The sequence below is a fragment of the Galeopterus variegatus genome, unplaced genomic scaffold (genome assembly GCF_000696425.1).
Source record: "Galeopterus variegatus unplaced genomic scaffold, G_variegatus-3.0.2 Scaffold16217, whole genome shotgun sequence".
NCBI classification, from domain to species: domain Eukaryota; kingdom Metazoa; phylum Chordata; class Mammalia; order Dermoptera; family Cynocephalidae; genus Galeopterus; species Galeopterus variegatus.
The window spans coordinates 1-16964 of record NW_007742328.1 but is presented as its reverse complement, the minus strand read 5'-3'; the positions used below and the strand labels follow the sequence as shown (position 1 = coordinate 16964).

The 16964-nt window shown below is 40.5% G+C and overlaps 1 protein-coding gene across 1 annotated transcript; it reads right to left on the bottom strand.

Annotated features, from left to right (window-relative positions):
• Nucleotides 1–1335: 1335 nt before the first annotated feature.
• LOC103582429 (alpha-2-macroglobulin-like protein 1) lies at nt 1336–16555 on the bottom strand (the record flags this gene model as incomplete). The annotated part of the gene is made up of 11 exons (XM_008564027.1): nt 1336–1816; nt 2488–2550; nt 2952–3054; nt 7556–7624; nt 8213–8303; nt 8459–8586; nt 8755–8970; nt 11749–11963; nt 14130–14292; nt 14467–14541; nt 16399–16555. Coding segments are annotated over 10 exons (1258 nt in total), but the record flags the coding sequence as incomplete, so codon positions are not given.
• Nucleotides 16556–16964: the final 409 nt, after the last annotated feature.

The following is a 16964-nucleotide window of genomic DNA, read 5'->3' as shown; positions in this document are numbered from 1 at the left end:
GGAGAAGCCTTCCCTGACCACCCCTTCCCCACCTCAGTCTGGGAAGGGGCCTCTACCATGTACTCCCATAGTGTTTTGTACTTTCTTTCTATCAGTTTTTGTCACACAGTAAGTAGTATGACTTAATTTGTTTCCTCCCTCCACTAGTCTGTGAGCTTTTTGAGAATAGAAACTTTGTTTTATTTATCTTTGTATTCCTAGGCCTGGTACAGTATCTGTTGTATAAGTGTATGTATTCTGGACTTACTGTAAGTACTATAATACTGTCTTTTTAATTGCTAAATGCCACGTAATCCTTAAATCACCTTGTTTATGTTTCAGTGAGTTAAACCATGTACATTTTTTTTCATTAACATCCTTTTATTCAGGGTAGTTGGTAATTTAAGTCATAAGAATATTCTTTTTTCCCTATCTGAAACCCAAAAGAAACAAGAATAAGGAGTTTTTGTAATCACTTAAAATGTATTCTGCTCATATAACTTCCTCTGTCTTGGGGATCACCACCTCCTTCCATTCCAAAAGAGGGGAAGTTCTGGTAAGAGCTACAGACCCAAAACATACAGGCGCTGGAGCTCTTGGTGAGTGGCAGGAGCTTTTGCCGTGGCCCTCTTCTCCTTGGAGCTCCTGTTCTCGTCCCTTGATACCTGAGAGGTAAGGCAGGCGTGGGGAGGACCTCCCTATGGTGTCTTCCCCCATCTTTCCTCCCTTTGGGAACTCCTAGAAGGACCAGGACAGAGAGTGTAGGGTGGAGGAGACAGGGAGAGAACAGTTCATGCAAGTGTGTCCCTGGGCTTAGGAAAAAATCCTCTCCAGCATGCACTTACTTTTCCCTGACTCTCTCAGTATGACTTTATATTTCAGGGGAGCATAATGACTCCAGTGGGTATTCAGGATAAAAGATACAATTACCTGAAGAGTCTTCTCGGTTTAAACATCATCAGCCTTACTCCCCTTATTCCTCTGTCTTTGAATCTGTTTCCAGAACAAAAGCATTCCTCCAAGGAAGAGCTTACACACTGACAGGTGTCCATGTGGAGAAAGGCCGGGGGAGTCGTGCAGGAGAGAAGCAGAGGTGGAGCGGGAGTCCTGGCCAGCCACTGTTCCTGTCATCAGTCACTGCGCTGCAGGAGTGGGCTGGCTGAACACAGCCCCTTCATCCGAACTCTATTCTGACTCCTCCCTGCATCTTTAACATGATTATTTGAGAAGTCTGGGTCAAAAGGTTTAAGGAAGAAGCTAAATTGTGAGGTTTTGTTAAAAGATGATCATCATCTTTAAAACAAAAACAGAAAGAATCCTTTGGTATCCAAAGAAATAGGCACGCAGCCAAATGCATAGATCTTCTTTCCAAACTTTATTTTTTTAGCCTATTCCCAAATCCCTAAATCACATCTTCCCTTAGATTTAACCTCCCGGAAGACATTTGTATCTTCCCTCGATCACCCTCTACCACCAATTCAATTATATGCCATTTATAAAAAGCCTTTTACCCTGAGATATTTTATATGATGTGGTCCTTCGACCTAAAGAACAATGTGGACCACTGTTCTCAAAAGTCTATTTCTAATAATGGAGAGTTCCCTAAATGGCTAAACCACATCTCTTGTCCCGTGATCTTTCCCATGTAACGTGTCCTTGGTGTGACTATTCCTACCCCATCTGCCTGTCCAGGTGTGCTGATCTGTCACCCATCCACTAGTCAATCAGATACATCAGATTATTTGATTGAGTGAGTTTTGCTTGAAGAGGCAGAAAGAATGTTCTACTCTCCGGTAATGTCATGGAGCATTCATGTAATCTCTTCCCTTCTTCTATCCTGAAAAGCAAACAAACAAATAAAAAGAAGAAGATATCATGATACTCGGAAAGTCTTTACATTTATGGAGAAGCTTTTCACTATGACAGATATCAGGGCACCTAACATCTCTATATAGAAAAAAATTTTTCACAGATGCACGATGAGATTATGAATAGTGTTATCTCACAGAAGTGGAATCAGGTAAACTTTACGTTCATCTTAGTATTTTTTTCAAAATATTTTACCACTTATTCGTACATATTTGTGGGGTACAGAGTGTTGTTTCAATACATGCACACGCTGCACAATGACTCACTTAGGGTAGACGGCACAGTTCTGTACCCAGCAGTCCACCACTTTTCCTCCTCCCTTGTCTTAGAATTTTTATATAGCAAAGATATATTATGTAAAAATAACTAGGAAAATCAATGTGTTTTCAATTTGACAGGAAAAAATATTGTTTTTTAAAATCACATAGAAGCTCTCATACAAATGCTACTATTAGCTTTTTTTAATGTAAACTATGGAAATTATTGCTCTCTCTTGTTCAAGAGTTTAGCACAAAAAGAGGAAAACCCACTTTCTATCAAACATATGCTTCCAAAAGATAGTGACAGTAACTCAAAGTGTCTTGAGTTACTCTTTTGAGCGTCCTCTAACTTCTGAGTATTCCCACCTTACCCCAATACCTTTTTCTCTGATGGACTAAACTCATTTGCAGGGATCAGAATACTGCATTGTTGCCTGTTCATCTGTAAAATAAAATGACATATATTATTACTTCGAAGGCTTCATACTTTCAGAGAGAAAATGCTTCATAAAACTACTGCTTTAGCCCTTTTCAGAGGATCCCTACAGGTTATAAGCATATTCAGAATTACAAGAAGGTTTTAGTTACTAATATTTGCAATGTTGCGGTAAATTATTAATCACAGCAAAAATATTAGAAATAGCCTTTTGAGAACAATGGTCCACATTGTTCTTTAGGTCAAAGAACCACATCATTTAAAATGTCTCAGGGTAGAAGGCTTTTTAAAAATGGCATGTAATTGAATTAAAACGTTTTAGGAGGTTGGGTCATGTAATTAAGTGCTACTTGGCTTGGGAAGGAATATTTGTAAAATTAAAAGAGGTCCCAGACCCCAGCCCTCACCTAGTAGGTAGTAGTCATAAACTCTGACAGTGGCTGGTTTCAGGTTGGCGACCAACACACTTTGGCTGATGGTGAAGGTATAGGTCTGAGTCTTTTTACTGAGCTGTGGGGAAGTCAGATGAAGCAGCACATTAAAACTAAAATGAAAATAACACTCTCTGTAACGTGCGGGTTAAAAGACCCTCGCTGTCTACACGCAGACTTTCCGAAACCCTCCGCCTATCCCTTCCGCCCTATGCCAGTCTTAAAGATATGGCTGCCTGGTCTTTCTTCTTAGGATCTTACAGCTCTCTGGCCCTCTTGGAAAGCAATTCCCTCCACTGATGGTCCATCCCAACCCATGGTTCCTCCACGAAATTAATCAAAGTAGCCAAAGAAACAAACTTCCATTTACTCCCACAGTTCCATGCTCCCTTGTTGGTTTTCTCTCTTCAGTCAGGTCTCTGATCAAATGACACCTCCTCAGAGAGCCCTTTCTTGACCATCTTATCTTAAAATAGCCATGTCCATTTTGAATGTAAAAAAAAAAAATTTTTTTAAATAAGATAAAAGAGTGATATCCCTGGCCCATCCCACCAGCACTCTTTATCCCCTTATCCTGCCTGCACAGCACGTATTACTCCTGAAATTACTGAAAAATATGTGTCTGCACACTCACATATGGATATTTTAAAAACTTGCATATTATTTGTCTCTCCACTAGAAGATCAGCTCCAGGAAGACCCCAGGGATCATATCTATGGTTCTCATTGCTACATCTCCATCACTTAGAAGAGTGTCTGACACGTATTGGTTGTTCAATAAATATTTGCTAAGTAAATGAATAAATGAAGAATCTAAGACAATTGTATAAATTAACCTCATATAACAAGAAAATAACATTCGTGTTATAAATTTGATATGGAGTTATCAATGCCTAATTGGAAGGAATTTCCAAAGTTCTTCAGGTGCAATGCTTCTCCTATTGAGGTCCCGGAATGCCAGGGGTCCCTGAGACTGTCTCTGGTGGTCTTCAGAACTATTTTCACAATAATACTAAGACATTATTTGCTTTTTTCACTCTCATTCTCTTACAAGTGGACAAGGCTGTCAGAGAAGACTTGATACGTGACACTTCAACAGACTGAATACAGAAGTAGACACGAAAGTTTCACTCTGTCATAGCCAGATATTAAAGCACAAATGTAAAATGAGGCCACTATCCTCATTGTTTGTTTTGGAAAATGATTATTTTTGTAAAAATATGTTACTTATGTGAAGATGTAGTGAATGTATTATGGTAGTTTTTTAATTAATAAATATTTTAAGATTTTCTTAGTTTTATTTTCTAATATAAATATCCATAGCTAGAGCCCACATCACCAAAAGCTCTTTGAGGTGAATTAAGAGTGTAAAGGATTCTGAATGAAAAGTTTTTAGAACCACTGTTCTTGTTCACCATTTGGTAATATAAAGATTTAAAGTAAATGACTGACATGAACCAAAAGAACGCTGAGATAGCAGTCTCAATATCTGACCAAATGGGCAAAAAATATGTGTGTGTGTGTGTGTGTGTAGGAATCTAAGGCAAAAATATACAATATAAATATGTATACATATATATAATAATTGGAAAAGGGCAGTATATACTAATAAAAGGAAACCTGAAGGAGAAGATATTTTCATAAAATCATATATGTATCTAATTATGTAGTCCCAAAATAAATCAAGAAGCTGACAGAGATGTATAAATAAATGGATAAATCAAACATTGTAATTGGGTATTTTAACACACCCTTTACAGAAAAATGTCAGATCAAGCAAAAAAATAAACAGAATTATCAAATACATGTACAATAGAAATAATGATCTCAGACTTTTAGCTCTAGATCAGAATCCATACCCAAGGGAAAGGGAACAGACATTCTTTTGGAGTACACACTGAACATTTACAAAAATAGATCATGTATTAGATCATAAAAGAAACTTCAGTACATTCCAGAGGATCACCATCATGAAGACTGTGTTCTCAGACCATAACAATAAAATTAGAAATTAATAACAAAAGGATGTCTTTGGAAATTTTATGTGTTTCCCAAAAGATTAAGAAATATTTAGGACTGGTTAGAAATGGTTATGAAAACACTGCTCGTCAAAAATTGTGGGACAGGGCTGGCCAGTTAGCTCAGTTGGTTAGAGGGCAGTGTTGCAATACCAAGGTCAAGGGTTTGGATCCCAGGACCCGCCAGCTGCCAAACAAAACAAACAAAACAAAATGTGGGACACAGATGAATGTACTTAGAGGGAAATTTATAGTCTAAATTTATTAGGAAATAAGAAAGATGATAAATGTGAATAAGATGTAAAATTGATGAAGAGGAAAAGGAATAAGAAGATACACAGAAAAGGGGAAATAACCACAGACATAATCATGAACATTGGAGTTTAGGTCATTACTAGGCCTCGCAATCAGCTTAACATAAGCACAGCCATGCTGACCACTCACTCACCCTGTTCCCCTTCCCCCTCCCTTTCCCTCAAGGCAGGTGCATTCCAATAAGGACACCTGGTACAACTCACCCTGTCCCTCTACCCCTCCCTTTTCCTCGAGGCTGGTGCATTCTGATAAGAATGTCTCATACAGAACAGGAAAACCACGAAGCCATTATGGAATGCTGAGTGCTCAGAATAGTTGCCCAACCCCCTCCCAGACAAACCCTATAAAGACTCTGCTGGTCTGTACAGGGGCAGAAAACTGATTTCCAGTTTCCTCTCCAGGTTCACTGGAGTAAACTCCCTTGCTTGATAACATTTGGCTCGAAGCCTTTTATTCTGTTTGTCTCACTGACCTAACAGTCATTAGACTTGGTGTCTCAAATTAGAAGCCGACTGACAGATTTGGCAGGGTACACTGATGAGCGGGTCATTACAATCTCAAGAATGGTATTGTGGAAATTAGAATCCCCAGGTTCTACTGCCGCCTTGGCCACTGACTGACAGTGTGACTTGGACACACCACTCTATCACGCCACGCCTCAGTCTCCTTATATACAAGGAGGGATGCTGCGAGACTTAAGTAAGGTGTGTATGAAAGCATCACGAACGCTGCAGAATTCTAAACAATGGCAACATCATGATTGCAGGGTTGTTCTCGATGAGCTAACTAGAATTGTCTCAAAAGAAAGCACAGAGGGCACACTCAAAACAACAAGACCCTGCCTCCCTGCAAGATAAGACACCACAGTTAGATGAACGGTTCGGTAGGTGAGCAGGGTTGGAAATGGATGTTACTCACAACAGGAAATCTTTATTTGGGATATTCTTATCTGTTGTTTATACAATATGGACACTCTTTTACTTGTGTGGAATAGAATATGATAAAAATAAGCATCGTAACAATTTTTGGAACATTACTAGTCCTTGAGAACTTCTTGTTTTGTTGAAATGAAAAGTTACATACAATAAGTCTAATTAATATTAATTAAGATTAATATTATATTAAAATATCAATAGCTAATGTTTATTGAAGGCTTACTCTATACCAGTCACAGTTCTAAATATTTCTACTTGTTTTAAATTAATTCTTTCCATAGATCTATGAGATAGGTAACTATTTTTACAACTGTAAAAGTAGAAACCCCTCCACACTCAGATATACACTATAGAACTAACTTTATTTTCCCTTTATAGTTAGCCCTTAATAATTAACTAAGACTGTATCAAAAGCAGACATCCTGTCTCGCCCCGCACATCTCTCAAAGTAGGAAGCAGACGTCCACCTCACTTGGAGACATCCTGCCTCCCCAACACATCTACCTATGTAAAGCGCAGCCCTCAGTCGGGGACACAGTTGGGATTTTATCCTCTGTCTCCGAAATAAAAGGCCTTTCCTTTAAGTTCCATCTGGTGGGTGTGGTTGGAAATCCTCCAGCGGCTAGCCCTGGGACCCACATGAGTCAGGGGTTCCCCTGGCGCGGGGGAGTCGCACAGGACTCATTCATCACCACCACTACACACACTCATGTTACAGCTCAGGAAACTGAGGCATTCAACGACTGGCCCAAAGTTACACGGTCAATGCTAGAGCCAAGATTTCAGCCCAAGCGGTCTGGCCTCAAAGCTCGTGCTATTAACCACTGTATTATACTACAGGGCTTTGCAGTGTTGCTTGTGGTTACTGAGCGCTTGAAATGTGGACAGTCAGCGTTGAGGCGTGCTGATTTCAAAGATGTAGTACGGGGGGAAAAAGAATGTAAATGTCTCATTAATATTTTTGCATGATAACTATATGGTAAAATGGAAGTATTGGGGGTATGTAACTTTCGATAAAATATATTATTAAAATTAATTTAACCTGTCTCTCTACTAAATGTGGCTAGAAATTTCAAAATGATATAAATGACTCACAGCACTGTCGGGCAGTGCTCCTCTAGAGGTACAACAGGGTGTTTTACAGAATACCAGCATAAAGGCAGATCACATTTCATTGTTATGGACTCACTCTCTCAGGTCCCTCTTCTCTGGTTTGTGACACTAGTATATTACATATACACATATATATTAGGAGGGAAGTCACAAAGATACATAAGCAATCAAGTCCTTTAGTCCATTTCCTGAACACCTACCTCTTCCAAGTAAATGTTAAGTTTGTCAGTTCCAGATTCAACCCTTTTCACCAGTGGTTGCTGGAGAAGCTGAATAAAAAAAGAAAAAGAAAAAAATGGAGACCAAGAGCAAGAGCCTTCCCTATCCCCTCGGGTAATCTTCCAAACCTCTGTCATGATCAAGGAAACAAGATATTCTCTGCAAAAGGAATCAAGACTATTACAGGCTCCATCTCATATACCTGATTCACCTTTGTAACCCATTTAGGTAATCCGATCATTAGCTGTATACGCACACACGCACACGCACACGCACACACACACACACGCACACACGCACGCGCACACACACGCACACGCACACACGCGCGCGCACACACACGCACACGCACACACGCGCGCGCACACACACGCACACGCACACACGCACGCGCACACACAGGTACACACATGCGCGCGCACACACACGCACACGCACCCGCGCACACACACGCACACGCACCCGCGCACACACACGCGTGCGCACACGCACACACACGTGTACACACATGCACACGCGCGCACGCACACGCGCGCACGCACACACACACACACCGTGATGCCCATTTCACCATTAACATTATGACAATGTTAGGTCTTGTCAGAGCTACTTAAATGAAGAAAACAGAAGCAACTTACCAACTGCTTGGTGCCCTCCATGGGGCTGAACCCAGAGAGCATCTTTACTTCCACAATAGCCATATTGGAAGAGCTGCGACTCCCCACATAACTGAGGGGAGGAAGAAGCAAATGTGTGAGTCTATTATTTCCTCTTTCAGTGCACTCTGCATCCCCAACACACACACACACACACACACACACACACATATCCCAGCTCAGCTCCTATGACCAAGGTCTCACCACAACCACCTCAGAGCTCCTCACCTGGTGTGGATAGTGAGAGTAAAGGACCGAGGTGAAGTAGGTTGCTCACATCTAGCTTTTCCCGTTTTCACAGTTATCCTAAAGGTTTCCATGTTTTTAGGAGGGAGAATATTATATCTCAACACCATCTAGTAGGAAGAAATGGATAACCAAATCAGACTTGGAAAGAACTTTAGAGATTGTGCAGTTAAAAACTACTTTCCTTACAAATAACAGAGAGAAAGTTCTAGTTGAAGCAAAGATGCCCTCAGACCCTCCTTCCCAATGCATACTCATCCTCATGGATCTTTGCTTACCTGCACATAGACACAGCCCTGGCCTGAGGCCTCTAAAGTATACGCTCCAGGGATGTTAGGCAGAGCCTCCTGCTGAGATACCAATCTGTTGGCAGACTGCACATTGAAAGTGCGCTGGAAATTCTCAGTGGATTTTACAGCCAGGTTGACTTCCTCCGATGGCACATAAGCAGTCGTGGCATATTTGGCAAGAGCTTGGAGAGCAACTACAGTATCCTGAGAAAAACAACCAAGAATATGCTTACCATTTTGTAAGCCACTGAAATTAACCTTAGACAACTCTATAACCCACACATGTGGTGGTTGTTATCTGACGTGGATGACCTCTTCTAAGTATCTAGAGAACTGCATTTACCTCCTCTGAGGAAGCTGACATAGAAATCATAGTATCTTGCTTCTACAGAAAATCACCATCAACAAGTTATTATTGAACATCTACAGGTTACTTGGCTAATCTAATAAATTCGTATTTAGAAATCACACCTAGGGGCTGGCCGGTTAGCTCAGTTGGTTAGAGTGTGACCTTGTAACACCAAAGTCAAGGGTTTGGTTCCCCATACCGGCCAGCTGCAAAAAAAAAAAAAGAAAGAAAGAAATCAAACCCAGCTTCAGAGGGGGTTATTGCTAGAATCAAGTGGTTCAGTATATATTTTACAGCTTCCTTATTTGGGAAGGAAACGGCAGTAACTTGACAGCCCTAGAAACTGCACAATCTATGAAGTTAATTAACTGTGTGATGATCTTCTATGTCAGTCAGAAAGGGTATCCTGATCTCTGGAAAGCCTTCCTTGCAGGCCAATGCTTTATAGCCATTATGTCATGTGACAATCTTTTCTTCATCTGGGAATAAGGCAGATAAATTGTCACTAAGAGAGCCTGTATTGCATAGTTTGAAAATTTCCATTCTGAAAACATAATTTATTTAAGTTACAACTAGGGGAAAAAAAAAAGAAAGAAGTGTTCAGCAAACTTGTCATATCTTGCCCTAAGTTACAAGAATTTCTGCATGCTTGACACTTTGTAAAATATATATACTACAAAGTAAAGGAACCCACTTCTTCATAGTCCAAATGAAAAAGAACATTCATTCATATTTAGACATCATTACTGTCCTATAAAATAGGAAGACAGGTCACCCACCCTGGGGAAGCTGTGAACAAGTTATATCTGCACAGGTTGATCATCTACAATTTTTGTCTACCCTTCATGAACTGGAGCCAGAGAGGTTTTTACTGCTTGAACACATGGAAGCAATTCAAGGAAAGGAACCTCACCATCAGCTGAAAAACCAACGTGGGTGACATGTGATATGGGACTTCTTGTAATAGCCAGGGATTTTATTAAAAAATAATTCTGACATATACCTGCCACTGAGAGTTCTAAACGTTTTACCCACTGCTTTCTAAAAATATTACCATATGTTACAATTATTTAGGGGCTGAGCAAGGAGAAGAAAGTCTTTCCTGATTTTGGCCAAGAATTTCCCTGAAACAGGGAAGCATAGCATTATATAATTTTTACCATATATGGTCATTACCATATTCAAACTCAGGGCTCTTAACATTTTTACCAAACATTCGATCTATTAAAATCTGTTAATTCTTCCAGGTCTAACTTACATGTTACATTTTCAGTGAAATTGGTCCTAATTTCAACAAGTCAAACTGTAATCCCCATGAGAACAAGAAATATTTTTTTCTTATTTTACTTCTGTATCCTCCTTGAACTGATTTGGACATGGTATATATAATATATATATATATTTTTTTTTATAAGGATGACCAGTAAGGGGATCTCAACCCTTGGCTTGGTGTTGTCAGCACCACGCTCAGCCAGTGAGCAAACCGGCCATCCCTATATAGGATCCAAACCTGTGGCCTTGGTGTTATCAGCACCGCACTCTCCCAAGTGAGCCACAGGCCGGCCCCGGACATGGTATATATTTAATAATATTTTCAGAACAAATGAATTTTTGACTACTCTCTTTGTGATAATCTAAGATAATTTTTATCACACCCTTTGAACTTATCATACAATTTTACCCCTCTTTTTTCCCCTACTACCACCCCACTAATTCAATTTCCTTTTGCCCCTAACCTAGACAAATGAAAGTCTCCTGATCTCTCTCCTTTAAATTATCCCATATACCAAATGACAGATTAATCCTTCTGAAACAAAGTTAAAGAAAAAAAAAAAACATTAAAATATCTTTAGAGTTAGATACAAACTCAAGTCTGACACCCAAAACCTTTCATAATATGAACCTACCTACCTTTCCAATTTAAGCCTCACATGTTTCCACTAAACCAGTTTTCCCATCAGCCATTCAACACCTTTGCAAACTGGTGACTCTATTCACACCACTCCCTTTTCCTTTCCACAGTTGCCTGTCAAAATTTTACAAATCCTTTTAGATCTGCCTCAAATGCCACGCCCTCGTGGAGACTTGTTACCCCTCGAGCTAATGGAAGCTATTTCTCTCTTTTGAAATTCAGTAGTGTATCTTTTGTACCTTTATTATGTTATACAACTAGATCCTGCTTTGTAAGATATAGAATTTGACTTAGCTTTTCCTCTAGACTGTAAATTATTTAGAGTAAAGGCTATATCTTATCAGTTTTTCAACAACTGCAATAGCAGAAGGAGTTATGCCCATAAATCTTGCTTTTATGTTTACAAACCGTGTAATGGGCTTTCTAATTTATTAATATACAAATTTAGCCATAATTATCTATGCCCTATTTACAGGTAAAACATGGATCTCATGATGTTCCGTACTCTGTAAAGAAAGAAAATTTAATGCATCTGGTACAATTTATGTGCTCATATGACTCAATTTTATGATTCTTTCCATGTATTTTTCACATGCTTTTTCTCCCTCTCTATAGAATTATAAGACCCTGCACCTAAAGGGCAAGGGCAATATTTTTTCCTCTGTCTCCACATAGGATCTAATCCTACCTGATACGTGGCAGTGGGAAGCAGGCTGTTTACCTGAGTGGAAGAGAAGCCCCCATATGCATTGCGTTGTTTGGCCAACCAAGCCACTATGCTAGTGGCCTTGGCTATCTCCTTCTGAGACAGACTGTCCTGGGTAAGCTGGGCCAGGAGTACGTATGCTGTGAGCTCCACATCCAGAGCCTGAGGCTGAGACCAAAGGCTGGCATCTGATGGCTGAGTAGGTTTCTGGCTCCAGTGAGTGGATTCTCCTATGGAGAAAGAAGCATAGCTAGGGACATCTTGGAAAAAAACTTGCTTTCCCTTATATACTTTGTAAATGCTGCACCTTAGAGTGGAAAAAGTACCAAGCAAGAATTAATTATGGGTTAGAAAAAACTATTTTTCAGAATCAGCTGATTAATTGACCATGACATAAGTGTGTGTGTGTGTGTGTGTGTGTGTGCATCCACACACAATTCCCTAAGGTAAAGCTGAGGGCATCAATAAATGCTCCTGCCCCCAACAATTACATGAAAACCAACCTTGTTAATTCGTAAGTTCTCATGCTAGTGAGGACAGGTAAGTAGGAAGTTCTTATGAGAATCTGATGTGTTTGGGAGCATTTTCCTTGCTTATAGAATTTTATAAATTTTTCCACATTTACTTTACTTAATCAAAGGTTTAACCTTTTAAGAACAAAAACAGGATAACGTACGTAAGAATTCTGAGAAACCATAGAAGAAATGCTAATGAGGGTGATCAAATAAAATATGATGAGAGAGCAATCACACGGAATACGAGACCGGAACAAACCTCTATGACAGCCAAGATGACAGATAACTTGAAAAGAAAGAAGAACGAATGGAAATGAGAAGAGTGGAAGTCAGAAATCTAGTTAAATAGAAGTTTAGAGATAATAACCCACAGGAGGCGATCTAATTGGGAAAACATAACAGTAAACACAAGAGCCTGCAATGACAGATGACGGAAAAGAGGTGATGGTAACAAACCAGCACAGGGCGGGGCAGGTGTATTCCCATCACCGCCTGCGACAGCCATTCCATGACTACTGTAGCTTATACACACACAAGATGGAAACCACCCTGAGCCCATATGATGAAAGCACAGCTCAGCAACGATAATTATGTAAATGAAAGCTGAGAGTGAATTTCTGCCTAGAAGTATAATTTTAAACAGACTGCTAGATAAATAAAATGCATTAATATCTTATCTATAAGATCTATTATATCTTCGAATATTATTCTAAATATATTGAAAGTAATTCTGTACCAAAAAACTTTCAAAGATCTTCAAAATAATGACAATTGTACAATAATGCCAGTAAATTTTTAAAATTACTTATTTTTTATTTTTGGCCACAAAACAAGTCTACATTTAAAAAGACTAAAATCATAAAAATATGTTTTCTGACCATAATAACAAGAAAATTTAGAAAATTCACAAATGTGTGGAAATTAAATGACCCTTTCCCAAATAAACAATGGATAAAAAGAAAAATCACAGAGAAATTCGAGAGTACTTTGAGATAAAAATCAAAGCACAGCATATCAAAATTTATAGGACACAGGGCTCATGCAGTGCTTACAGGAAAATTTATACTTCTAAACACCTACATTAAAATGCTACATTGTTTTTAAAGGTATTAATCTCTTTGTAAATTCCCCCCTTCATATTCTGGATTTTTTTTCTTGTTTCATTATGTTGTTGAGTCTTTTCATATCTCAGTGAGTTTCCTTAAGATTGTTGCTTGGAATTCATTTTCAGTCACTTCAAGGGTTTCCTGCTCGGTAGGGTTTAGTATTTGAGAATTACTGTATTCATTTAGTGGTGTCCTTTTTTCTTGGATTTTCATATTTCTACCATGTCTACATTGATGTCTGGTCATCTGGTAGACCAGTTGCCTCTTCTATTATGCTGAGCTGAGCTTTGAGGAGGGAGATGTCCTCTTCTTTTTTTGGTCTCCATTGCTGACTCTCCTTGTGTCAATGTAGTTGAGTGCCTGGTCGGTGACCTGCATGGTAGCTGTGGCTACTGCTGTGGCATCTGCCACTTTTGTGGCAGTCATGGCTGTGGCACTGGCTGTGGTGGGCCACCAACGTGGAAGTGGTATTTTCAGGTTGTTCCTGGGGATGCAGCCCTCTGCTCCTGCCTTCAGACCCTCGGTGTGCTGTTTGCCAATAAGCTTTGTGACTAGTTTCTACCATCTAGTTTCTCTTCATGTTAAAAGTACAGCAATGCCCTTTGAGGACTTACATGGGCTTTCTCATAAAACCCCTAACAATGATTTTATAACTTAACTTTTACTAAAATTAATCCTAAAATTGAATATTTGTGGGACAGAGGAGAATAGGAAAAATCATAGATAACTCACAGTGTGTTTTCACAATTCCAAATACCTACCATGGCCAACGTACCTGAGATGACAGCCTGTTGATCTAACTTCTTCAGAAGAATGTTTCTGATGTCCATTTCCCCAGCCAGGGAGAAGGTATAAGCTAAGAGGGCCTGTGTGTAGGGGTTGGTGGCGGATATGACAGAATTCCTTAGACACCACAGACCCTGACCCACCATTTGGTCCTAAAAAGTGAAGATGAAGAACTGAATTTATAAGGCATTCCTTATAAAATGAATAGTAATTAGGAAGTCATCATATCTTCCTCAACCTTAAAAGGGTGCATAGGGACAAATACGGGTGAATGTCCCTAAGAATAGGCATGATAAGAATATAGAGGAGCTAAAAAAAACCCTCACATCTATGGTTTTTCCCATCTCCAACAGTGCAGCTGTGATGTAGGCAGTCAAGGAGATCTCATCATCAACACCACCCTGGAGGGAAACAGGGAGAGGTGAGTCAAGGCAGCAGCCAACACCCGTAAGAATTATGTGCAAATTGCAAAAAAGTATCCTCTCTAAATGGGAATTTTTTTTGTAAGTGCTCTTTTCTGTAGACTTTCTGCAGCTCCAAGCCTGCAGGACACGCAATGAGAAAATAGGCTGGATTTTATTAACTGCACAACTTTAAACGGGAGCCTACAGGAGGTAGCATGAGGCATCTGAGTGGGGATTTAGGAAACCCAAAAGAAGAAGTTAGGGAGGATAAGAGGTTCAAAAAGGGAGGAATAAGGAGAGAATCTCTGCTGTACCACTGAATCTGAATCTCCTCCCATGGACTCTTCTCAAGTAGCACAAAGCCCAGCTTCTTCTCCAGGGGAGACTAGGTGAGACCTTCCCTGCTTAATGCCTTTCCCAAAAAGATTTTACCAAATATTTAGAAATACCTAAACTAAATGATTATCCTCCTTCTATAGACAAGAAAATGAACAATTAAAAAGATTAAATAGCTTGTCGAAGGTTACATGGCTAATGCACAGCAGGACTGGGATTTGAACCCAGGGAGTTTAACTGTGCAGCTTACATGCCAAACCACTAAACCACGAAACCTGACTACACAACTACACAAGTGATGAGTTTTTCTCTTTCTTTCTTTCTTTTTTTTTTTGGGTGGCTGGCCAAGTAAGGCGATCCGAACACTTGACCGTGGTTGAAGTGATGGGTTTCTTAATGCAGCAGCTGGTTCCAGTAAGAAAGAAGGAGGAAAAACCCTCTGGGATTGTGTTCTAGTCAGATCCTGTCATGTACCTCCCAGGTATATTTCAGACAGTGTAGAAGAGAAGACGAAGACTTAGGGGAGACTGATAAGATGCTGTATGAGTCAGATCCCCATCCTGGCCAGACACCAAAAACAAAACAGAACAAAGAAAGATGCTGCACGAAGAATGCTAATGAATCCGACACTGAGATTTTTTTTTTTTTTTTCAGTGCTCAAGATTGTTGATCCAGGCCCTGGAAGAGCAATACAATGATTTCTAGGAGTTTGTACAAATCTTTCTTTCATTGGGTGTGTTCTGAACTGAACAAGTTATCCTGCAGCACCTACGCCTCACCCGTGCTTGGGAGGGGTACAGGCGATGTCACGAAAGGGCAAGAGCAGTGCCGCTGGAGCCCCGCTGTCAAGGTTCAAATCTCAACCCTGTCACTTACTGGCATGCACCGTGGGCCACTTACTTAGTCTCCGCACCTTAGTTTCTTTATCTGTAAAGTGAGATTAATAATGGTGTACCAATCCCTAGCTAACTGATTTGTTGTAAACATTGTATTTAATAAGCACAGTGCTTAAAGCAGTGCCTGGTACAGAATAAACCCCTTACAAAAGACACTGGGCTGCTACCAGTCCCCACCACAGGAAACGGCTTTGCTTTGGATATAGGGAGAGAGTAATATACCCAGAAATCTTCTAGGGAGTGGTCTCAAACTTCAGCGTGTACCAGAATCATCTGGAGGGCTTGTTAAAACATAAATTGCTGACCCCAACCCCAAAGGTTCTCATTCAGTAGGTCTGGGCTGGGAGCCAGAATTAGCATTTCACACAAGTTCCCAGGTGATGCTGATGCTCCTGATGTGGGGACCACGCTTTGAGAACCACGTTCTAGTTTATATTTCCATCCTGCAGACATGAATGCTGAGGCCAGACTGGTTATGTATGTTGACCAAGGTCGTGCAGAGCCAGGGCTGAAACCTGAAGAAAACTGACTCCCAGGCCAGTGCTCTTTCGATTCTGCTCAGTCAGAAGTGTGAGTTCCTCCCAGACGGCGGTGGCCTTCAGACCCGTGGACAGACCTGTACCTTCAAAGCTGTGTGAAAGAGCTTTCCCACGTTGGCATAGCAGCCGCTGGGGAGCTGGTTTCCTGCCATCCACTTGAGCGCATCCTCAATGTTCTTATCATCAACGAAGAGGAATTTCTGAGCTTGTCCAAAGCATTTTGTGACAAAGGCTGTCAACCTACATGGGTAGTGACAAAAATGTTGGCATGAAGGGGGATTCCAGGTGAGGGTGCAATAGTTCTATATTTTATTTTGGTGTATGGTTGCAGAACGGGAGTTGAAGAAAGATAATACCATAGGAAGCCCGAAAAGAGAGGCATTAATGGGCATTAATGAGGACAAGAGCTGGGAGGCACAAGGCCAGGGAGGAGAGTCAGGGACCTCACCATATATGAGGCTGGCACGAACAGTATTAAAGAGGTAGAAGAACGAGTATGAGAAGGAAGGGGGGGCCGGCCCGGTGGCGCACTGCTACAGTGCACCACTTGAGAGCGCGGCGGCGCTCCCGCCGAGGGTTCGAATCCCTCATACAGACCGGTTCCCGCTCACTGGCTGAGCGAGGTGCGGGTGCAACACTGAGGGTTGCG